General features: G+C 46.0%; 1 protein-coding gene across 11 annotated transcripts in view; it reads right to left on the bottom strand.

Annotated features, from left to right (window-relative positions):
• Window positions 1-23968, bottom strand: part of PPP1R12B (protein phosphatase 1 regulatory subunit 12B) — a 204882-nt gene that overhangs the window by 8433 nt on the left and 172481 nt on the right. For 8 of the 11 annotated variants that reach the window (XM_026018025.2, XM_026018028.2, XM_072733508.1 and 5 more), the window contains 5 exons: window positions 14153-14169; window positions 10679-10823; window positions 9690-9794; window positions 6108-6161; window positions 4908-4958 (listed from right to left, as the gene is read on the bottom strand). In XM_026018025.2, the coding sequence (XP_025873810.1) occupies window positions 4908-4958; window positions 6108-6161; window positions 9690-9794; window positions 10679-10823; window positions 14153-14169 (372 nt within the window). Of the gene's footprint in view, window positions 1-4907; window positions 4959-6107; window positions 6162-9689; window positions 9795-10678; window positions 10824-14152; window positions 14170-23968 lie in introns of those variants that run through there. The other 3 variants (XM_026018026.2, XM_072733509.1, XR_011996431.1) reach the window with 2 other exon arrangements.

Raw genomic sequence — 23968 nt, 5'->3', positions numbered from 1 at the left:
CGCGAGGCTCTCAGGCAGCGCACGTGGAGCACTTCTGAGAGTCACAGTCCACACGTGGTTTGGGGCCTTCTGAGCTGGTTCAGCGCGGTGCAGCCCGAGCCTCGGGGCCCTTCTTCATCGTCAGTGGACCTGGAGTTGAGGACTCCGTGTTCCTAAATCCAGCTGAGGCCCTTTCCTTTCTCCCTCCTCTCCTCTCGTCCCTACTTGGCCCCCTACTCCTACTTGTGTTTTCTTTTTGTTTCTGGGTCCTTCTTTTATTTCTTATTCAAAATAAATAAATAAATAAAACAAGGAAAACAAAAGAGGGGCCTGTCGTTTAAGTACCTGTACCAGGCATGCACTGTTCAGAAGGTTCAAGTGGCACATACGCAGACAAGACACTGGCAGCTCTGCACGGTGCTCTGACCTGTTCGGTAGGATGCTGCTTCGTTAACCCTGCCGGTTCTCCTCCGCAGTCCAGAGGCTCGTTCCAAGACCCAAGGACTGCTACCTCGCCTTTGACCTGCTGTATGACCACGTGCATCACGGAGTTCACGGCTAACCGTGCGCTCTCTGTCGCAGCTCATGAAGAGGCTGGCAGCTGTTCACAACACACACACTCCTACTCTGAGAATTACAGCTGTGCACTGAAGTTGGAGGAATCATAAATGTCCAAGATAATGGAATTGGTTAGAGTGATGTACTAGTGCAGACCTCACTATCTGTAAGTATTACAGATGGAACAGAACAACAGCCCACAGACACTGTTCCTAATACCCTGCAGCCCATAAAGGACCTTAAAGACTTCACTAAACGGCATTGTATCCCCGGCCTGCCTACTGTTATTTGTCCTTGCCTAAGGGGTCATCTGTACTGACCCCATAACCAAGACCATCAGCTCTTTGGGGGAGGAAATGATTTTATTATGCAAATGGGGCTTCATAGAGGAAGATGAAAAATCCTGTGGATTACAGTGACGACAAACCAGAGAGAAGCGCCTCATACCCACACGGATGTGAGGGATAGAAATGAAGGATTAGTGGGTTATAGTTGGAAGTGAAGAAGCAAGAAAGTGAAAGGCAGCATGAAGGGGAAAAAACAGTGAAAACGAAAAACAAGCAGAGACAAACTGCTGAATCTCTCTTCCCCCAAAGAGGGAGAATGAGCACCTTGGGAAAAAGGTAGAGCAGCCATTGAAGGGCAGGGGCCAGGCGATGCTCTTTACCCTCTGCAAGCACCTCATCCATGGAGAGGACTGGGATCAGAGGAGATCATGGTGCAGCATATGGGAATATTTAAAGAAATGGGCAGGGAACAAACGTAAGAACCAACGGAAAGTCCCTGGCTCTCACCCTTCTTTGGTGTTAACGTTGGACCAAAGCTTTCAACATAATCATTGTCATTATACGGAGTGGTCCTTGCCTCCCAGGGAATATCGTTAATGACACGAACTATGAAAATGATTCCATCTAACATGTGAGTACAAGCAGATCGAGGTAGAAGAATCTGGAAGCTAACAGCATGAGGGAGAGAGGCAGGAAACAATCTGGTGGAATGTTCCGTAGGGAACAGAACTGGAAACAAGGCACCGTAAGGAGATGGAGGGGAGGGCAGGGCACAGGGCAAGGTGGGCGAGGGCAGGATCAGCTAGTGGTATTTCCAGAGCAAGTAAAAATAAAAATTCCAAGACCAACCTAAAAGGGGAGTGGCTGCTGGGCCCCTCATGCAAGGACCCGGGGGAGGGAGGGCGAGGGTCTGGGAAGGAGGCCGAGGCTGAATGGAGGGTGCAGCAGAAATGTCGTCAGGTCGGAGGTGGGCAAGCCCCAGAGCAGCGGCGCACGGCTCACGCTGACATGCACAGCTGTCAGGGGCTGGCACGGAATCCACTGCAGTCCAGGATCCGAGCGCAGTCTGTCCTGGGCAGAGCAATACTTACCCTTCAGGTAAGGCCAGGGAGGCACCGCCCATGTCACAAGCACAGAGCCCCGGTACGTCTGGGGGAGCCCGACGCATGGTCCCCATTGAACCTGGCTCTGGCACTGTATTTGCCAGAGTCACAAGAACAGGCGCCAGAGCCACGTTGTGTCCTCCAGCACCTACCACATCTTCGGGGGTCCCTGGAGGACCTGCTCCCTACTGACTGCCCCAGAGGTCTGAGCGTCTGTATAAACCAAATAGGCAACAGGCCAGGGGCTAACCGGCCCGCGGCTCTGCTGGGTCCCAGGTGGCCTGGCTGCCCACAGCACAGATCTTGACCACTGACCATTCCCAAGATGTTCATTACCGTCAGCTGTGGCCCCGGAGAAGGCCCCAAGGCTACCCAAGCGGCTTCCAAGGCTCCTTGGAGGCCAGCGACAGGAGCTTCATGATGTTTGTATCTACATAGGGGGAGTTTCTGCCTATCTCAAGGTGCTGGCTGCGCGGCGTGTTCCTGCCCCCTCCCCTCTAGGGGAGCTGGACGATGCGGAAACCTGGTGTTGGGCTTTGCTCGGAGCAAAGGGCGTTTAGGGGCTTTAGGACTTGCAGGTGCTTCTTCTCCATGTGGCTTTGCAGTTGATGATGGAGAACAATGGCAACTGACCGAATGGGTCCATTTTTTAACTACAAAAACAAAAACAGCTTCAAATTGGTGTACCTGTTTTTTGAGGTCTAAACACTCAGGATCTGGTTCCATTTGATAATTTAAACAACTGAACTTGAAGTTGGCTGGCAAATGACTTAAGGCTGAGAGAGCAAACACCTTCATGTACTGTGCTCTCTACTGAGGAAAGAAAGGAAGTCGTGACCTAGTTAGGAAATGACAACCTCATAGGGTAGGGAGAGAAAAATACGTAAGCCTGTCTCAGACCACAGGACTGGGAGCCACTAGAACCCCCGAAGGGGCTCTCATGCCCGGTAATTTAGGGTTGGGATAGGAGGACAGAAGGACCTCAACTGCTCCATTTGGGGACTTTCTGGGTCCTGTGCATGGGCCTGGGTGGACGTGGTGCAGAGTTCTATGACCAGTGGGTCTGGGCTGGCTTTGGGGTCCTGGGTACTCATTAGAAGGCACCAGCTTTGGCCTCACTGACACGCTCCTGATCAGCATGCGGCTCTTCCTTAATGAGCATCACTGACAGCTGCCTCACAGCAGAGTACAGATGGCATCACTCAGGGGGCTTCAAAAGTGGAGGAAACCCCCAGTGCAACAACCAAGAGCGGTGGAGATTCATTCATCAACAACTGCTTAGCGCTACTAGCACACTGCTCTACGTGGGGCGAACACCCGTGTGGTAGCCCAGGTGGGTCTGGAAGGAGCAGAAGAGGAGATGCTAAGGGGGAGGTCGTCACTGCAGGAGAATCAACCATTTGTTATTTGTACTTCTTGCTATTTTACATCAACTTCAAAGAAGTAAGTGCCGCTTTCTGGAGACATAAGTAGGCATTACTCGAAATTCTATGTGAATGTGATCAGTTACGATCAGTTACAGCCTGGGAACCGTGACTGTAAGACCTCAAGAGCACGGCACGTCTCCTTTGTTCTGGAATTATAAAGAGAAACAGGACTATGAGAAGATCCACTATGAGTGCTGGATCTTGTGTAAAGTGGGGCCTTGTCAGGTCCTGAGAAAGATTTTTTTTTTTCAGTAAATAACCGAATGTTTTTGGCCATTGTAATAAACGTCTCTCCTAATGTGCTCCGATTGCATATTACGGATGCTTGCTCACAGGAGACCTGGGATCTGCCTCATACTACCCCAGTGCTCTGGTTCCCAGGCAAAGAAACCTGAGTTTCGCCAGATGAATGCTTCATAACAGACATCTGGTAAAATAAGATCCTTGAAGAAAAAAAAAAGAAAAAAAAAAAGCCAAGGCCCAGCAAAAGCCCTAGGTGATTACGGGCGTGTGGCGTCATGCACTTGCAGGGCTCAGGTGCTCCCGAATGCCATCCAGGTGGCTACCCGGGCAGCTCTATACTCCCTACCGCTCGCCCGCCCCTTCCGCAGCAGGGAACTGACTCTTCTGGGTGGACTGTCAGTCTGCGCAGGGTGGCGGCTGTTCGTTACAGCGGCTAATGGAGATGATGGTCTTTGGAGGCCGGTCACGGTGCAGGAGAGGAAAGCAGAGAGCCATGGAGTGTAACTGGAGGCGTGAGCCCTGCGCTCATTCTAGTGGGCGAGTGCTGAGTATTACTGCGGACTTCGGGGGAAATGGACTGGGGCAGGAAATCCACGTGTGAACCAATCTGCATTCTGCTGCAGAATGACTCAAGCAGCCCTTCCGGCGAGGGGCTGAGACAGGGAGGTGCGCCCGGCAGGAAGGTCTCGGGCCATGTTCAGGTTTCCGCAGGCGCCTAATGTGAGGCCTGCAGAGGGGGCAACCTTGTTTTAGCCTTTTCATCCAGCCCCTGGGGGCAAAGCTATTGCTTAGAGAATCTTAGAAGTTTGGGATCCCCGGGTGGCTCAGCGGTTGAGCGTCTGCCTTCTGCTCAGGTCGTGACCCCGGGTCCCGGGATCGAGTCCCACATTGGACTCCCTGCATGGAGCCTGCTTCTCCCTCTGCCTGTGTCTCTGCCTCTCTCTCTCTCTCTCTCTCTCTCTCTCTTTGTGTCTCTATGAATAAATAAATAAAATCTTTAAAAAAAAAAAAAAAAGAGAATCTTAGAAGTTCAACCTAGGTTTGTCTCAGGTCAGCCAGACACCTCCCCTGAAACCAGAGGCAGCACTGGTTCCCAGAAGGGCGGTGGGGTGCCCACAGGGGATGCTGTGCGATCTGAGAGCGCTTATGAAATGGCTGAGGAGAGAGGCTCAGCTCCTCTTCACACATGGCTTCTTGAGGGGGCTGAGTGTGTGGGGAGACCCGGAAGGGGGGGCCTACGCTCAGTCACCCAGTCCTGGCAGGCACTTGGAGAATGGGCGCACACAGAGAGGACGGACATCTCTCCATACCTTCATCTCCTCTTCCATTTCTGACATTTTCCGCTCCAAGGCTCGCCTCTCCTGTTTAGAAACAATGAGAGTGTTGAACATCTACGGGGTTTAGAGGGGAGTCAAAATGCTGCTTCCCAGGTGCCATGTGATCAGCAGCGTCACGTCTCAGGCAAACCTCATGCAGGGGACTGAGTGCTCGGATCTGTGTGATGAAACTACTTCACTGATAGAAATCACATGACCTAAATCTCCCATCAGACATTTAGAAGATAAGCAAATGGTCGGGCCCTCGCCATTCTGCGCAAGCTGAAGATCTCATGGAATTTCAAACGACTGCAAGTGACCAGGGCCCTTGCTCTGTATTAGGAAGAGGCATCCTTATCGTCTGTAACGCTCCCCCCAAATTCCTAAGGAGCTGCTTCTACCATGATGGGGAGCAGATGGTGAGTGGGGAAGTAGCATCTAGGAGGAAACCGCACCCCTCCCCCTCCCCCTCTCTTTCAGCAGCCGACTCCTCATTTAGTCTGAACTCAGAGATTCCTTGATTAGCTGAGATACCAACGAGGTTTTGTTACAGGCCAAGGAAATAAAATGTAAAACTTTGCTGCTTTCCAAATTAAACAGGAGAGATGGGAACGTATTAAACCTCTGGGGTCAAATCGCAGCTAGGGTTCATCAATAAATCTGAGTCTTCCCAATCCAAGAACGTCAAATCCCAGAAAAATATTCTGAATGCAGTCGGGGGGAGGTCAGCAGTTGAGCCAGACAGAATGCCCCCTCACCACCCCCGGTCAGAGTGAGTGGAAGACTCTGCTGGCTCATATTTCAGCTCAGGAGCCCAAAATCAACGGCAGAGGGTCCTCCTGAAAATGTCCTTTTTGTTCAAGGTGACAGGAAGGGTAAAGAGACCTTGGTCCTGGGCACGTGTGTGCGTGCAGGCACCCAACCAGCGCATGGGGTGACCTTCCAAGGACCTTCCCACCCTAAGGCTGGAATAAGTGAAAAGTACGGACCATCTGAAGAAGCCAAAAGGACTAGTAATCAAATTGCTGTCCAGAATCACACAAAAAGAATTTATTATCAAGCCGGGAATGGAATGTGGCAGGACTCCTGCCTTCTTAAGACAAACTTTTTCCACTGGCATGAACAACAAAGTGAGAGAGACTCAGATGGAACGGGGGCCGGGGTGGGGGGGCGGGGAGACAAGCACACACATACCCGTTTCTCCATCTCCAGCATTGACGATCGGTCAGAGGTCTTCTCTTGTTTCTGCTAGTGCAAATGAAGAGAAACAGCGGTCACTTGGGTTGTCTCAGGGTCAGCGGGAAGCCCAGTCTGGTTTAGCTCCGCCGTCGGGACATCCAGAGATAGATGTCAGGGCTTTGGGCTCTCGCCGCGGCAGAGGCTCCCAGCACACAGATTCTGGTTGACGCCTAAGCCTAACGTGATGCCTCTCTGGGGTCTGCAGGATTCCCACAGGGGAGCGGAGGGCAGTGGCAGTGTTTGCTAGGTCTTCAACGCCAACTACCTTCTTACACCCCCCACCCCTCCCTTCTCCTTTTCTGTGAGCGATCCCATAACCCAGAGGGCATGAGAAGTGGCTTTCTTCTGTGAAAACCAGAGACTCATGAACGTGAGTGTCCAAGCCCCACGGCACACTCCAAGCAAGCCCTTTGCGCTCCTATTCTTTCTGCTCTGGGCACTGACGCGACTTTCTTTTAAAAGCAGATGTTTCCACGTGTGGACGGGCTTCCAGGGGTTCTCAGGAGCCCCCTCGCGCAGTCTGCCCTGCTTTGAACTGAATAGTTCCACTTTTATCTGTTTTGTATATTGAGCTTCCAGGCGGGGTGTGATTTTATCTGAACAAAAGATCAGAACTTTATTTTAGAACATCTTTGATTTCTGCTATACATTTCACAGGGGGGCCAAGGGAGGGATTTGGCCACCACAGCTCAAAAGTAGAATAACTTCGGGTAGTGACTCTTAGGGAATGGAAATGAACCCTGAGTTCCTTTAGGCTTTGCCATTGTAGAATTTCTCACATTTAATAGACATTTTACCTATACAGGGTGATTATTTTTATTTAGATTGGTACCATGCACAAAAAACATTTAATAAATATAGAAAGTATGCTGGCCTTCTTGCAGGGGTTTCTTTTTCCAGAATATAAAGGAAGAGCTGGAACTAACGGTAAAACTCTTGATTTTTGGCTCCTGTCCTGGGCTTTCACCTTCTGTTCTGAAGGTCACGGCCATCTGCCTTTACACTGAATCTACTACGAAGCGGAAGGAAAAGAAAAAAAGGCAGCAGTAGACCCTGGAGCTTGTTTATATCCTCCGTGGCCTCTCTCCCTGAGCCTGAGATGTGCAGAAGCTGTCGTGATTTCACGATTTTCCCTTAGTTCACATCTACAGAGTGACTTAGCTGGCTTGTTTGAACCAAAGAACTGGTTTGGTTTTGTCTTTTAAATCTTAACCCCCGTAGAGTTCGGGTGGACCTTTCATGTAAAACATCGAGTGTGTCCATGTGGTAAGTGTCTCCCTACAACGTGTGGGGCTGACAGGCCCTGCTCTCGGTCGGGCCAGGCAGCTCCATTTGTGGTAAACAGCAGAGAACTGCTCTGCAGCACCGTGATTTCTTCTGAATTTCAGTAACTTGTATTTGGCAAAACTAAGTGTACTCCGACACACCCAGCAAAGCAGTTGGCTAGAAAGTAGACCCTGCTCCCCAGTGACTGCAAAGGCTGATTTTATTTTCAGTGTCCTCCGTGCAAGCCAATGTCAGCAGCTTGTTAGGCTGCTCACTGCTCCGAAGCACAAGCCGGTGGAAAAGCCAAGAACCCCTAAAGGTCAAAAAAATGTGCTGTCAGAAGAGTGCTTCTGGCCAGAGTGGGGAGCGGGTGAAATCGGGTCCTCTTGTGGATCCTCACAGGGCTGCTCCGCAATTTCTGCAAAGTAGCCCCAGTGATTCCTGATGAGAAGCAGCCCAAGATCTGTATTAATTAATCCCTGTCAGTTCACGGCACCACTCAGAGTAAGAGTCCGCCTCGGGCACCTTCTGAGCGTGTCCTGTGAATGAGACCCGCTGCCTGCCCGGGAACGCTGCGGGCCAGAAGAGCCCTTGAGGTTCATGTGGTCTGTCCCTGCCGGGCGCACGCGAGTATATAGATTTTCTTCTGGATTGAGACCCACTTTCCTGGTCTCACTGAGTCACTCTGGGGCACGGAGTCTCCGCAGCGGAAGAGCCACGTTCAGCTCTAACCACCAGGCAGAGGGGAGCCTCCTACCAGCCGCGGGCCAGGCCCTCCACTGGGCACCCTGCCGCACCCTCTGGCAAACACGGGGTCCTGGCTGTCCTGCGGAAGTCTCAGACGAGTTCTGGGGTGCTGTCTTCCACGCGCTGGCCCATCCCATCCCACCCCATCCCAGGAGGGTTGCCACAAGCTGTTCCGAGGTACTTAACAGCCCTGCTCCCCGAGCCCCGTGTCCTCTGCACCGTACGGTCCTAGCATCTTAGTCTTTGCTTTTGGATTATGTCATATGGCCAGAACGACCAGGCATTTCTAGTTTTCATTTATGCTTTCCCAGTAAAGAGCCATTTTTATCTCAGTTCAGCTCTCAAAGTTCTGAGTCCCCGGGCATTCCGGGAGGGCAATAACTCAATAGGTTTCCTGTTAACTCAGCAATAAACCAAGACAGCACTTGCTCTGGCTTTGGGCTGCAGTGTTCGTCTCACTGGTGATGAGGTTATTGCCTCTAGGACCCTCTAAAGCACCACCTAATTAAATCAGGCCTGGCAGTGAGAGGAAATGGTTTATCTGGTCTGTTTGCTACTAACACTCTTTATTCTTAGGCTGGAAAACGGTGGTGGCTTGAGGAGGTAACATATGCTGCGGGACAGAACCTGGGCTTTGGGACCTGATTGTACATTCCGATAACACCTTTGTTCTTTAATTTCTTTCTTTCTTTTTAGAGAAAGAGAGCACGAGAGCCTGAGGGAGGGGGAGGGGCAGGAGAGGGAGAGAGACCCCAGTGTAGAGCTGGACTCAGGACTCAAGCTCACGACCCTGACACCATGACCGGAGCCAAAACTAAGAGTCCGATGCTTAACTGACTGAGCCACCAGGCGCCCCAGACCCTGATTTCTTATATGACCCACACAAGCCACTTACTTCTATTGGCCTAATCTGCTATCTCTGTGCACTGGGTTTACTGGGCTCCTCTCTCGAGGAGGTGATAGTAGATAAACTGAACTGAAACATGATGATCAAGACAGGAGACACTGCCTAGGACTAATCTTGTGATGCTGGTCGACACTTTTCTACTAAGAAATAAGTAGATAACCCATAATATTAATTATTAGCATTCAGGATGTTAGGAATTGTTCACTGAACGATCGGTTTTCCATTCTACGTTAAATGCTAACTGAACTCTGAAATCAAATTAGAATCTAAAGGGCTTCTGTCTTCTGTCTCTGAGAAGGGCCAATCTTTTTTTTTTTTAATTTTTATTTATTTATGATAGTCACAGAGAGAGAGAGAGAGAGAGAGAGAGAGAGAGAGGCAGAGACACAGGCGGAGGAAGAAGCAGGCTCCATGCACCGGGAGCCTGATGTGGGATTCGATCCCGGGTCTCCAGGATCGCGCCCTGGGCCAAAGGCAGGCGCCAAACCGCTGCGCCACCCAGGGATCCCAGAGAAGGGCCAATCTTAATTCCATGTCACTTCCCATCTCTGACCCCTAGGTTACCTGGCCTCCTCATACTCCCCCTGCCACCCACCCTATTTCCTCTTCTCCCTTACCTGGGCCATCTTCTCAAGCTTGGACTTTATATCTGCTAGCTCTAGCTGGGCCTCTTGAAGTTTTGTTTTCAGTTTTTGGTTTTCGGTCAGGGCACTCTCGTAGAGCTGAGAGGAGGGAAAGAGAATCGGGTCACCTACGAGGCAGGGCTCCCGGGATTAGCACTCAGGCAGTTTCATCCTATGAGAACCCCCCCAAATCATCATTGTGGGGCACACGGAGAAGATGGAGGAAGTCTAGGAAACAGAACACATTCGGCCAATTGGTTCTTGCTTCTTAACATTGGTGAAGTCCCAGGTGCTAAACACGAATAGAATGGTGCTCCAACTTCAAAAATACCAATCTCCGGGGAGAAATGTAGTCGTTGTGGTTCCCCATACAAAGAGAATTTTTCTTTTTTTTTTTTTTTAGAGCCAATCTAGTGTGTATCTCGATTTTAGTCAAGTTCTGCTTAACACAGCATCAACAAAACAAACATTTCAGTAACAAAAATGGTTTTCTCCCCCAGCATCTCAGCACTTGAAAGGGAAGCCTTCAAGTCTGCCCCTGGAGCTAGGTACTCCTCTGCAAGAACCAAAGGAAATGAACTGTAAGATGTTTTCAACTGCCTCCAAACCAGATTATCATGTACCATCACCAAGAAGTATTTGGTTGACACTCGCAGGTCCTCAGTAAAAGCATCTGTTTGTTCATAACGTCACTGTCTACAAAGGACTCTCCGGGCTGAGACACACAGCACTACTTTTATTTCTCCTGTGTACAATTGTCGATCTTTACTTTTTCCTATACCTCTAAGTATCTGATTCGAGGTGTACATTTACTGCACTGAGGACATTAGAGGAAGAGGTGGAGCAGAGCAAGAAGCCCGAAGAAATTAGTTGCTACTATTTACTGCTTCATGGGAACTAGGCTCATTTTTCTACATTGGGGAAAAGGCTGAGAAGTTTATGTGTTGTAGCCCAACAACAGAAAAGTTGCCAAAGGAGCCTACTTTTTTATAATCCCGGTTGCTGTCCTCCTCCACGCGGCTGGTCAGGGTGGCGAGGCGGGCTTCCCGGGCCTCCCGGCGGGCCCTTGCTGAGGCCCGGTCCCCATAGGAATCGCTGCTTGTAGGGTTACTACCTCCTGATTCCAACCTGTGGCAGATACATGGAAGGTAAATGTTGGTTTTGAGAATGAAGAAATGGGGGAGAAGGTAATGCTTCAGGGTAGTTTACGCCTTTTCTAAGAAGCCCTTGAGAACTCCGGCCAAAAACAACGCACATTCCTTCCCTGAATCTCCTCTGCCGGCATTCTTGGACCTTGGGGTTAAGCTGCACCGGCTTGGAGGAGGAGGCTGTCATTTGCCAAGAATGGAGCTTACATGAAAAACTGGCTGTTTGGATTCATGGACGGACTTAAATCTCAGAGCTTTTCAAATTAGTTTGGGGTTCAACAGCTTTCCTCGAAGAGTGTGCTTTTATAAGAAGTTTCTTGGATCCCAATGGCTCTTAGACAATGATTCCAATGAACTGTCAATGAATCAGAAACATATGGACTTGGAGCTCTGAGCTGGAGGGTGGATGGGGAGGGGGTGGCAATGAGGGCTATGTTTTTTAGGTGCACTGCTGGTTAGTTGGAATCTCACTTCAGGGTACCACCGCCGTGCCCAAACAGCTATTTTTCTACCCTCTGTTCCCCAGTCCACACTGCGACTGTTAGCCTGTGATGAGGATTGCTACATCTTCCAGCAGCTGAGCTCTGAGAGCTGATGGTGGCTTCATTTCCAGGAGCGGTGAGTTCCTTAGTGGAAGGGCCTCTCAGCTGATGATCCGTTTACACTAGTGTAACGATCATCCTGCTCCTCGATAGTGGTTTACATTTTTCCCAGACTTTGTTCTTTCCAAACGAAAGTGTGGCACACATAAAACTGCTATGTACAAACCAGCCCTGCAGAGCTCTACATCCCCGATCCGGGATGTGTGCAGAGTCACAGCTGTGGAACTTCCATCTGATGGCTCTGTCCTGTGGTAGCTACTGCCAAAGTTGGGGGTGGGGGAGCCGAAGTAAGTATTAGAGGAAGTCGAGGAGCAACAAGGAGGACACAGAGGGGGAGAGGCAGAGTTCCTAGCGACATATGGCCACTTGGTCTTACAGCGATGCTAAGGCCTGCAACATTCTTCACAACTTTTTCTTCTTACACTTAAAAAAAAAATTTTTGTAAATAGAAACCTCTTTACTGACTTTTCTGATTACAAAAGCAATACGTGCTTACGTAGTACCAAAGTGTCTAAAACAGAAAGTAAAAGTCACTCCATAATCCTGCCTGAGAAATAACCCCCATTAACACTTTACTTCTATCCTTGCAAAAGGTTAAACACATAAATACATTAAAAAATATATATTTCTATGAATAAAACCAGATAATACATACTGTTGTCTAACTCTCCTCCTCCTCCTCCCTCCACTTATCACTACGCCCAGAGGCATCTCACCTTATCTTATGTAAGTAGATATAGATCTGCCTCATTAGAAAAAAAATGACTGCACGGTCTTCTACTGTATGGCTGTATAATAATTTAATCTTATATTGACAGAAACTATATTATTTTGAACTTTCTAGCTACTATAAATGATGCTACAGTGAGAAGACTTGTCTATAACTTTTAGTTATAGCATTTGTCCAATTATGTTCTTAGGATAAAATCTTAGAACTTTTTGATCAAGGGTGTAATTTTAAATGTTGATATACGTATTGCTATACTGTCCTTCAGAGCTAGATCCTTTCTATTCCAATAGGAGAAACAGGTCATTGTCATTAATTTTAATATTTGTAGATCACTAGGAAGGTTCAGTATCTTTGACTGCTTGTTTCTGAATTGTCTCTTCATAGCCTTTGTTAATCTTTTGCTTGTTATACTGTGGGGACATCCTATGTAGCAAGGCTTTTAAAATATCTAACATAAGCTGCACATATATTTTCTCACTTTACTTTTTGTCTGTTTAGGGTGTCTCTCACTAGCAGAGATTTTAAATTTTATATAACTAAATTTGACAATTTTTCCCCTATGGTACCGTGCCTGGGAGAGTCTTTCCCATATAAAGATTATAAATATTCTCTTCTATTGCTTTTGTAGTAAAATCTTTTTCTCTTAAAAATTGTAATAAAAAAAATTGTAATCCATCTTGAATTGGGTTTTGCTTTTGTTTTTTGGTATGGCTTCAGGGAAGGATGTGTTTTCCCAAACAGTCAGTTGTCCCCAATGATCACTTATTTTTATTTTTTATTTATTTTTTATTTATTTATTTTTTATTTTCCAATGATCACTTATTAAATAACTCTTCCCCACCAGAGTTGAAAAATCATCTGATACATGTGGCTTTTGGGGGACTGTCTATTGTGTTCCACTGGTATCTTTGTTTATTCTTGAACTAGTATCTCGCTGTTTTAAGCATTAGTTTTTATAGCATATTTTGAGGTCTATAGGGAAAGTCTCTTTTCATAAATGGCCATTATAATATAACAGAATTCAAAAAACTTAACTATAGCAAAATACCAGTCTCTATCACATTTACAAAACTAATTTTCTGCTAGGTTAGATGTAAATTATTTATCTTCAGCTCGTGCCTGGTGAGAGGGTAAGCAGAGGAAGAACCCATGCAAGCTTATACGTTTTAGAATATATTATTAAGGTAGAACAAGCTCAGTTATCAAACAGATTATAAGACTCATCTGCCCAATGTTATCCCATAACTACATTTCCCCTCAACCTCTTCTTAACTTCTCTATCAGAGGAATGGTGGGAAGGGAGACAGCTTCATACTTTCGGCTCCTTAATCTTTACTATTTTCTATTCTGTTCTTCAGGAAGATCAGTTTTGTATCTTCAAATGTCAGGTGAAAAATTACAGACTATCATTCCCCCAAACTCTGATCTGCTTCCTTAATTTTTCAGCAGTTGCAACACTGGTCTTTAGCTCATTCAGTAAATTATCACAGAGCACCATCTAGGTAGAAGGAACCGTGTTAGCTCCACTATTAAATGACCGTATCTAAACTCAATCTCAATTTGGGCATCTACCCTGCAAGTCTTCCCTGAACAACCAGATTAGGCTAATGGCCTCTTCTCTTTGCTCTTAATACCTGTCCATACTACTACCTTGGCCCTTACTGAAGGTGAGGGTAGTGTTTTATTCATGTTGTTTCCGTAGCACGGTGCCTGGTAGGTGCTTTAGGAAAATCAATGTGGTGGAAGCATACAAAATGACCTGGAGGGAGGAGAATCTGAAGGTAGCAGGTGAGTTGAGAAGCGACTGCATTAACTTAGGCAGGAAATAATAAAAGTCTGAACTACTGTGGTGGCTGAGGAAATGAAAAGGAAGGGAAGGAGGTGAGAAATATGAGTACATGATATAAAGCTGAGTTTAATTACACATGCACTTCTCACAAGTATTAAGCATGCATATAAAACAGGGAAAGGTCTTACCTAGAAAGTCTTTCATGCTAGAGAAAGGAAGAGACAAAACAAAAACAAAACAAGCATTAGCAAGGGACTGATAATTATTATTTCCATTTATAAATGCACTTTTCAAATCAGATGTCTCAACTTCACAATTGGAGATATGGGTGCAATTTAAGAAAAGCAACTCAACTGACTGCACAAAAGGCTATTTAGCTCATGTTAACTGACTCAGTAGATTGCGACTTTGGGGAGAGCATCTTTTTTAACTGGAAGTCAGCAAACTGTAAAATGATAAAAAAAAACGCACCCCCACCCCTATCCACCACCACCCAACTAACAAACCAGCCTTGTCTTCTAGGAGGGACTGATTTTCTGTGTGGCATTTGGCCTCTCGGGATCTCAATATACATTCTATTAACTTCCTTCAGTTCACAAACCCCCAACCCTGCCCTCAGTGAAACTGCAAACTAAAAATATTAAAACTCAGGACAGTTTCTGGCTTTAGCCTAGACTTGTAGTGAAAGGTGGCCAGAGGGTGTGGGGAGCAGGTAAGTCCCACCTTAGTCCCTAGGATGGTGGTTACCAAATGAAAAGAAGAAAGTACTCTGGGGTCTCAAAAGAAAGGATGTAGATATAAATCATAAGCTTGGTTATCTATCAATGGTTTATCTATGGTTGTAAACAACAAAACATGATTATGTTGATAATTTACATTTTTAAAAATCATAGATGACTGTTACCCTCTTATTTCCACCTTTCCCCCCCCCAAAGAACTCAGGCAAATAAAAACTCAGGTGATTTGAATATATTTACTTATTTTTTCTTTGGAGATACTGAAGAGCAACAAAGTCCTAGAGGACACACAAAAGAAGGAAGAAGAGAAACAAAGGTCCAACAATCTACAAAACGAGTAATAAATCCTTTGACTACTGAGGAGTCGCTGAGTGACACTGCTCTGCTGAAGAAGCATTAAACGGTTCCCGGAAGCCACTGGTTTGTCAACCAACACAGCACGACAGCGCAATATATCCCACCCCCTAAGGCTGTCCAGAAGTATTTGCTGAAAGGAATTCTCTCTCTAAATCAGGAGTATATTCATCAGAATTCTTTCATGTGCTTTTTCAAAAATGTACACATCCCAATCTCAATCCTAGAGAGTCTCTTTCTCTAGGTCTAGAGTAGGGCCTTCTTACATGTATTTTTTAATAAATATCCCCTAGGTGATTTAATACATTTATTTAAAATATTTATCTTTTAAGTAAGTAAAGTAAAAAGTAAGTAAGTAAAAAATTTTAGTAATATCCTGCAGGACTTTGATAAAAGTCCCCCAGGTGCTTCTGTTGTGCAGCCCTGGTCAAGCACCACTGGACTTAAACAAAGGCTTTCTAATGTGAGGATGTGTCCCACTTGAGATGAGGAGGCCAGTAAGAAGAGTATATGGTGTATCTTTAGCATTCTCATACACTCGGAGTTGAATATCCTAAAACTTACAGACCCGGAACTGAGGAAATTTCCCTGTCTCTCATTTACAACTGATCTTCAGGAAGAGTCATATGCATGGCCCACACTATCAATGACTACTTTCTCAACATTAACTAAGGCTTTTTTCTCTTGCTTGAAGCTTCTTTTCAAAAAAAGAAACTGCATTTTAATCGCTTCTCAAGAATTAATGTATAAAAATGCTCCGAGTCTACTCAGGTAAAACTGAGATGCCAGACTGTTGGCTCTGCCCACTCGCCAGCTTAGTGGTAAGATCCAGCCTTTAAGGCATCTGGGTGAATTCCAATTCACATCCCAGGAAACCTGTAAATTGTGACATGCCAAAGATCATGAATTACGATGAACTCCGTACCAGCAAGTGTTAAGGGTCTACTGAACTTAAGAACCCACTGCGTGCAAAGCCCTGCAGAAGAGGCACCAAGGAAGCATAAACAGAATAAGCTGCACGACAGCAGGGAGAGCACCAGGAACATAATAAACAAGCTCATCCGAAGCGACGTGGGACAACACGTGAGTAAGTGCTAAGGAGAGAAAAGGGGTAGCCAGCGGGCCCACCCATGAAGGCTTCCTAAAAGTCACGAATTTTGAGAAGATAAGGTGAGGGAAACACAAGGACATACACTCATATGTTTAAAAAACCACGTCGTTACGGGGGGAGGTCTCCCGGCCCGCGATCCACGCACACGTACTCCCGGGCGCATCCTCAGGACCAGAACATGACGGGTGCCCGGTAAAGACTCCCTGAACCAAACCGCTACTGTTTCCGGGAAGGAGTGTGATGTCCTTGGCTGGAGCTGAGCCCCAGTTGTTCCGACAGCTCGACAGCTCGCTACGTGACCCTGAGCAAGTTACCACGTACCCTCACGGTCAGAATTAAATGTGATAGTTGCCAGGAGGTACATTCTCAAAGTGTCAGCTTCCTGTCCCGCCCCGCACCCCTCCCCCATTCCCTTTTTGGGTGGAAAAATACTCTACTGGCTGCTGATGTTGGTAAGAGTGGTAACACAGGACCTTTGATCCAGGGAATTGAGGTCACGGGCAATCAAATGAAACAACAATTTAACAATTTAGGAGACCACCTACTTTCTCTTGCTGCTTCTAGGCAGAGCTGCCTTCTTCAAACTTCATCATCCATCCGGGAGGACCATTCCCCACCCCCCCCACCCCCCGCCACCGCCTCGGGAGAACCATCCTTATCAGTCTCTCCAAAGACACATGCCACACCACCTCTCGGGCAGGGAGGAGGACCCCTGCTTAACCAAACTGCTCTGCCTCCTCCGGACTACAGCAGAAGCCTTCCCCACATGGTGCACACCGACTGAGACCCGATGAACTTCCTGACAAATCATGTTCCTTTATTGACTTTGTTATGGCTAAACTGTGGGGCTTCACTTGAAAATGCTTTAATTTCCTTTGTAGATAACTCATTTGTTGGGTAAGATTTTAGCTACGTCTTGAGCTTCAAGTTCAGCTTGCCCTATAGACTCTGGCAGTTATCTCTTTAGTGAAGAAACGGTGTTCTTTTCACTAAGACAAGTAAATCAGGATTTTACCAGGGATCACTTATAGCCTATATATATATATATCAAAGCATGCTAATCATTTCCACTGATTTATTCCTATAAGAATGACATATAATTAACCTTTTTCATTTAGAATGATCTGAAAACATTATAAAGCTATTTTTGCCCTGTCATCACCCCTAAGGAAGTTCTCAGACAGATCTGTGACAGTATAGTATGGCTGTGTATACAGTCTGGCCTCCACTGAGGAGGTGGATATAAAATATGAACACTTAAAGACAGAAAAAAAAAAAAAAAAAAAAGGTTAGAGCTGCCAAGCAGCAATCAAGTTCCTGATTATGAAAAGGTAGATTCCATAGGCTTTTCAAGAGGCCTAAAACAATCTCTCCAGAGACGGCATGGAGAGGAAGGTACTGCTAAGGGTGCTCAAATGTGTGCTTGCCATACCAGTTCTTGTCCCTACAGGCATCCCGGCAGGAGACGTGTCTTACAGCCACTTGAGACGCTGGTGAATGACCCTGATTTCTGCCCAGGAACAACCAAGAGCAAATATCACAGTTTACTGTTCATCATTTTTTTTTTTTAAAGGCATGTTAAGATTTGTGCTATCAATTGATTTTGGGGTGAACTTTAATAAAAATAATGTCTAGGTGATGAGTGATCCAGTAGACACGAGGGGAGACAGAGATGAGAGAAAGTAGGACTTGCAAATTAATCCCTGATCTTTCCTCACTCCCTCTGACATTCCCCCCCTGCTGCCGCCCACCCCCCGCACCCCCTGCCCCTTGCTTTTACCTGACTTTTGGAGCTATCTGGACTCCTTAGGTTTTTTATTTTTTTCTTTATTTTTTATTGCTTTCAAGGGCTACCTTAGCTATGTCCTGGGAAGGTCAACCCAGCCCATTAGAGGAGAGCATATAAACTTCAAGAATCAAGATGTGGATATAGTAGAGGCAGCACATTGCCATAACACAAACAGTATCAAAGAAGGAAGACAACTGGGATTTCTAGAGGCGATGATGTTCTCATCGTAATAGAAATTAGCTTAAGAGGAGTGTTCCCAAAGGGCTGAAAGGCAAGCCAGCTTAAAGGTATACAGGACATGGGGCGCCTGGGTAGCTCAGTCGGTTAAGCGGTCAACTCCTGATTTCAGCTCAGGTCATGATCTCAGGGGTTTGAGGTTGAGCCCCATGTCAGGCTGGGCATGTAGGATTCTCTCTCCCTCTCCCTCGCACTCCCCCCACCCTTTCTCTCTTTTAAAAACAAAACAAAACATATACAGGACTTAGGGTACAATTTCCCAGCTTCTGATAAAAACCTTTTTAGAGCACACTTCCTCATTTTCTCGTGGGTGGAATACCTCTAGAAACCATTGTTTTCCTTGGCTTGATGTTCAAGATAATCTGGTGTTTGATGAAAAACACTGGTTAGATTTAGGGAGAGAAAAGTTTGGGTAAAAGGAGCAGAGGTTCTGAATTGGTAGAGACTTAACTTCAATTTTCCCTTTTTATCCTGCTGTCAATCAAGCTAAGCACAGTTCACTGTTATCCTGACACTGCTTCTCATTCTAATAAGCTGACTGCCATCCCTGCAGGGAGACTCCTGAGTGAATGTGGAGAGAGGGAGACAAGATAGAGTGGGAGTCTGCCCAAGTGGGCTCAGGGGAATAGCAAGCCAGGAAGTGACATCATAAGAGGCAAGCAGAACACAGGCTGGGGAAATGAACGCCAAAGGTTTTCCAAGAGAAGATTCTAAGAAGTCGGCCTAGCGGGCAGCAAATAAGGAGATGCCCTACAACACAGGGCTCAGGGACCCCAGCTAAGTCTAGGATCTTCTAGAAGCTAGAAATGTGAGTTCCTCTTACCTATGTTCTGGCAATAGCCCTATTTCTTCTCTGCAGGCTCTTTTATTTATTTTTATTTTTTAAAAAGATTTTATCCATTTATTCATGAAAGACAGACAGACAGACAGAGAGAGAGAGAGAGAGAGAGAGAGAGAGAGGCAGAGACACAGGCAGAGGGAGAAGCAGGCTTCCTTCGGGGGAGCCGATGTGGGACTCGATCCCGGTACCCCGGGGTCACGCCCTGAGCCAAAGGCAGACGCTCAACCACTGGGTCACCCAGGTACCTCTCTTTTATATTTTTAAAAGATTTTATTTATTTATTTGAGAGAGAGAGACAGACAGACACAGCAGGGGGAGAAGTAGAGGGAGAGGGACAAGCAGAACGTGTGCTGAGCACAGAGCATGGTGCGGAGCTTGATCTCGAGACCTTGAGATCTGGACCTGAGCCATAATCAGGAGTCGGACGCTTAACCCGCTGAGCCACCAGGCGCCCCTGGGCTCTCACTTTTAAAAACAGAACAGTTACTCTTATTCTACTATTTCAATAGGGTCTGAAGAGCTTATCTGTGCGTGATGACATCATGTGTTTTAGAGAAGGCATGAGTATCTTTCCTGTTTGCAGGTTAATGCACATGTGTATGATGTCACACGCTCTGGTCTGGAAGTCGTACAAGGAACTTCTCTGAGTGTTTTAGTTAAAGAGTGCTGCTCCTCCACCTCTACTGAAGGGGAATGATGGCCACTGAAGCGAGACTGCTGTGTCTGATACTCGATAAAAACTGTTCATGGAAGGAATTATTTTCACCGCTTTTACGGCCCAGCTGGGGGCACTAGATATGGTGAGTGAGACCCTGGAGCGGAAGAGACAAAAAGCTGTTCAGAAACCAGTATGAATACAGAAAACAGAGATAAAAAGAATTAGGTAGAAGGCGGCCATAGTTTAAAAAAAAAAAAAAAAAAAAGCCCCCAAACCAAGAAGCAGGCTCTCTCCTTTCATGCCCATAATAATCTCATTGGTTGGGACCTGTTTCTAATAAAAGAACAGAGTGAAGATCGCCATTAATTCAGATGGCAACCCGGCAAAGGGACAGGAACCAGGCCGGTTTTGATTTGTGAAATGTGTAGGGCTCTCAAAACACCAGAGACAGGCTTAGAAAAATCCCCACAAAAGCTTTTAACTTGAAAGTTATCAGGAGTTCAGGAAGGCACATAATTAAAACCAAACTCCTTTGACCAAGTTTAAAATAAAATTGTGGCTCTGGAAAGCTGGGCCCAAGGGAAAGGAATGAGACCAAGTCACATGTCTACTGCCAAGACTGAAAAGGGTTTAACTTATGTTCCTTTGGAGTTAGGGCTTGACCCCACAGCGATGGGAAAAAATCTCCTATTTACATTTTCCCTGAAAGGGACGAAGCAGAAAGAACATTTTATATCATGTTCTCGTGCACTAGTTGAGCCAGGGGCAACAATCTGAACTATTCCGGGACGGCCTACAGAGAACCAGCCTTTCCCTTCAGTGTCCTCACATGAATGCCTGATGACGAACAAGTCAATGATGGGAGTGTAGCTGCAAGCACGAGGGGCCTGTGGATGCGTAGGGCGACTGCAAATCTACTCATTTTTGGAGCTGACAGGTGATAGAATTCTATAACTTCTTGAGTTTGTTTATTTATTTATTTATTCATTCATTCATTTTTAACTTCTTGAGTTTAAGAATCATTCTAGTTTCCTACAAATGTCTAAGAGAGGCAGAGGTCTCCTAGCTTTCTACCGTAAGGGAAGAATTCCCTTTACAACTCAAACAGATGGTTCTTGAGGAACTTGAAAGGAGAGTCTACCAGTTTCTAGCTTTGAAAGAGATCTGGGTCTGTATCGTTCCAGTAATCTCCTTGGGGATCCTGCACAGTTTGGAAATATACATGTGGGTGGAACAAAAAACGTTCAAGATTTACACCAAGGTGTGACAGTAGAGGATAGTGATGATGAAACCTGTATTGGGTTTTTCCCTCCACATCTAAATATCATACAAAAATTCAATTACATTAGTTTTCCATTGTTGCTGTCAAATTATAATAAAATGTAGTAACTCAAAACATCCATTTAATATCTCACAGTTTTTGCAGGCCAGAAGTCAAGCATAGCTCTATGGGTTCCCTGCTCAGGTTCTCACTGGGCAGAGAGCAAGGTGTCTGCTGGCGGGACTCCTATCTGGAGGCTCTGGGGGAAGATCATTCATGGTGTTGGCAGAACCAAGTTACTCGTGGCTGCAGGTCTTAGCTCTCCATTTCCTTGCTGGCTGTCAGCTGGGGGCAGCTCCTGCTCCTACAGACGCCTGCCTCCTTTCCCATGTGGCCCCTTCCATCTTCAAGCCAGTAACAGCATCCTGAGTCCTTTCACACTTCAAATTTCCCTGGCTTCCCCTGTCATCAGCCAAGAAAGCTCTTTGCTACTTTAAGGGGTCATGTCATTAGATCAGGGCCACCCAAGAAAATCTCCCCGTCCTAAGGGGAATTGTGTCACATAACATAATCAGAGGAGAGCCATCTCATCATATTTCTGGGCTCTGGAGATTAGGCCAGATTCTTTGGGAAGCCATTTTAGACTCCAACCATAAAATACTCCCCAACCATTTTATTTATTTATTTATTTTTAAATATTTTATTTATTTATTCATGAGAGACACAGAGAGGAGAGAGAGAGAGGCAGAGACACAGGCAGAGGGAGAAGCAGGCTCCATGCAGGGAGCCTGATGTGGGACTCGATCCCAGGTCTCCAGGATCACACCCCAAGCTGAAGGTGGTGCTAAACCGCTGAGCCACCGGGGCTGCCCCTCCCCAACCATTTTAGACTCCCCCTTTAAAAGAAAAACATAGTCTAGTTTATAGCTTCCTCAAGGTAAGAAACATCAATAGTATACGGCCAATCAGCTGCAATTAGGTGATTATATGCACTCAGAACTAGAGTAATGCTGAGGGCACAGTCTTGCACTGGGGAAACATGTACATCCATGCAAGCAGCTGCACATGTAGGTGAGTGCGCTTCGAAGCACAATTTCGCTTTTAAAAGTATTAAATTGCAAAAAAAAAAAAAAAAGAGTATTAAATTGCATATAGCTTTATCATATTATACTCTTTGATTTGTTTTTCCTAATTAACGCAGGTGGAACAAAACCAAGAAAGTCAAATACAGCCCTTAACATTCAGTTTATATCACAAGTATTTATTTGAGAGAGAGAGAGTGAGAGAGATCAAGTGAGCAAGAGACAACGCACAAGTGAGGAGAGGAGCAGAATCCCCGCTGAGCAGGGAGCCCGACTCGACCTGGGGCTCGATCTGGGCATTCCAGGACCATGACCTGAGCTGAAGGTAGACGCTTGACGACTGAGCCACCCAGGCGCACCTGGATCATAAATATTTCTGAAAAATATCATTGCCCGGTTGTGACTATCCAGTCAATGTAATATCGCATGTAGAATTGAGATGATGTAATGCCCCGTCACATTATTCTAGACGTCTCACTACATTTTAAAAGATAAATCATTATTTATTAAATTATAGAAGTAGTTATCTTTTGTTGTATCTATAGATGATGCTACCTCAATATTGGAATTTCACGGTTCTTATTTTCTATGCAGGCCTGTGCTTTTTCTTTGTGGATATTCCTAGCTACTGAAGAATTTCTCCGTTTTTTTTGGAACTCACAAATCACATTTATCATAGAAGGAAATATATGCATATACTTAGGTCTCCCTAAAATATCCAAGGAAAGCCATTTTATATTTAAGAGGATATGTATTATTATCCATGAATGTGTCTGCAGGCTCAGGCACACTCTCTTTCTAGCCTTTCACACGCTGCATACTATACATGATGAAAATGACCGAGGAGAATGAGTAGCTCTAAAACTTGTGACTCTCGCACGTGGGTCACATTTCTCACATTTAAACATATTTTTACTGTCCACACAACTCAGAGTTTTAGGTCCTCACTGCTGTGCCCAGCCACCTGAAACAACGGTAGCCCATAAAATACATTCAGAGGCTTCAAAAGAGCAAGGCTTAGTGCACACGGGAGAAGAGCAGCCTGATCACCCACCCCAAATACTGTGAGGTACTGCATTCAAGAAGTCCTACATTTAGAAGTTTCATCCCACTCCTCTGTTAAGGCTCTTCAACAGGCGCCGTTGCTGACCACCACTAACAACTCTTTCAGCCATTAAGCCTGGGAAGAGAAGGATATTCTTTAAATGGTGTCACTGTATAGCAGCCTGCTTGGGCAGCAGTTATTTCCAATTTGGAAGAGGCCATGAATCAAAACCTTTGCAAAGGGGTTAGTGAGGCTCTCCAGACCTCATATTTCAAGAGGAAATAATTACTTGGGAACCTAAATAACATAAGGTAAACCTTTTTACTTCTCAGTAGGTCCTACACAAACTCAGGGGCTTCCTCTGCTCTTAGCCCTTTCTCTTTCTGTCCCCATAGAAGCTAAAATATTAACTGGCATATTTTAGAGCTATGGATGCACTAGCAAACTGCAATAGACAGCTATCTCCATTGCCCTGGGAAGACCTATGGTTGGCCTACATTTCAGAAATAGGATTTTCTAGTGTGTGGCCTTTGACCTCCTTTCCAGGTGGCCAAATGGGGTAGGAACAGAGAGATCAGATCTAAACAGGCAGCAGTGTTCATTCTTTGTATATATTTTAAGTGCGTCTGTGTGCCCAGCTCTGTGAATGACACTTGGAGGAATAGAATAGATACGTGCAGAATCTAAGACATGGGCCTCTGATACCAAAGAGCTCTCCTCTGAGGAAGAGCGAAAAGCACATCCATAAAACAACCAGAGGAGGAGGCAAGAAAGTGATCAAACACTAGACTTTCTGCTACATACGACAAATAAAAAAGTAGCCAGAAGAGAGAGAGAGACCAATTCTGACTAGATATTTTCAGCAACATTTCATGGAAAGAACAGGCCC

This window comes from Vulpes vulpes, chromosome 13 (assembly GCF_048418805.1).
Source record: "Vulpes vulpes isolate BD-2025 chromosome 13, VulVul3, whole genome shotgun sequence".
Lineage (NCBI taxonomy): Eukaryota > Metazoa > Chordata > Mammalia > Carnivora > Canidae > Vulpes > Vulpes vulpes.
This window is presented reverse-complemented; position numbering and strand designations above follow the sequence as displayed.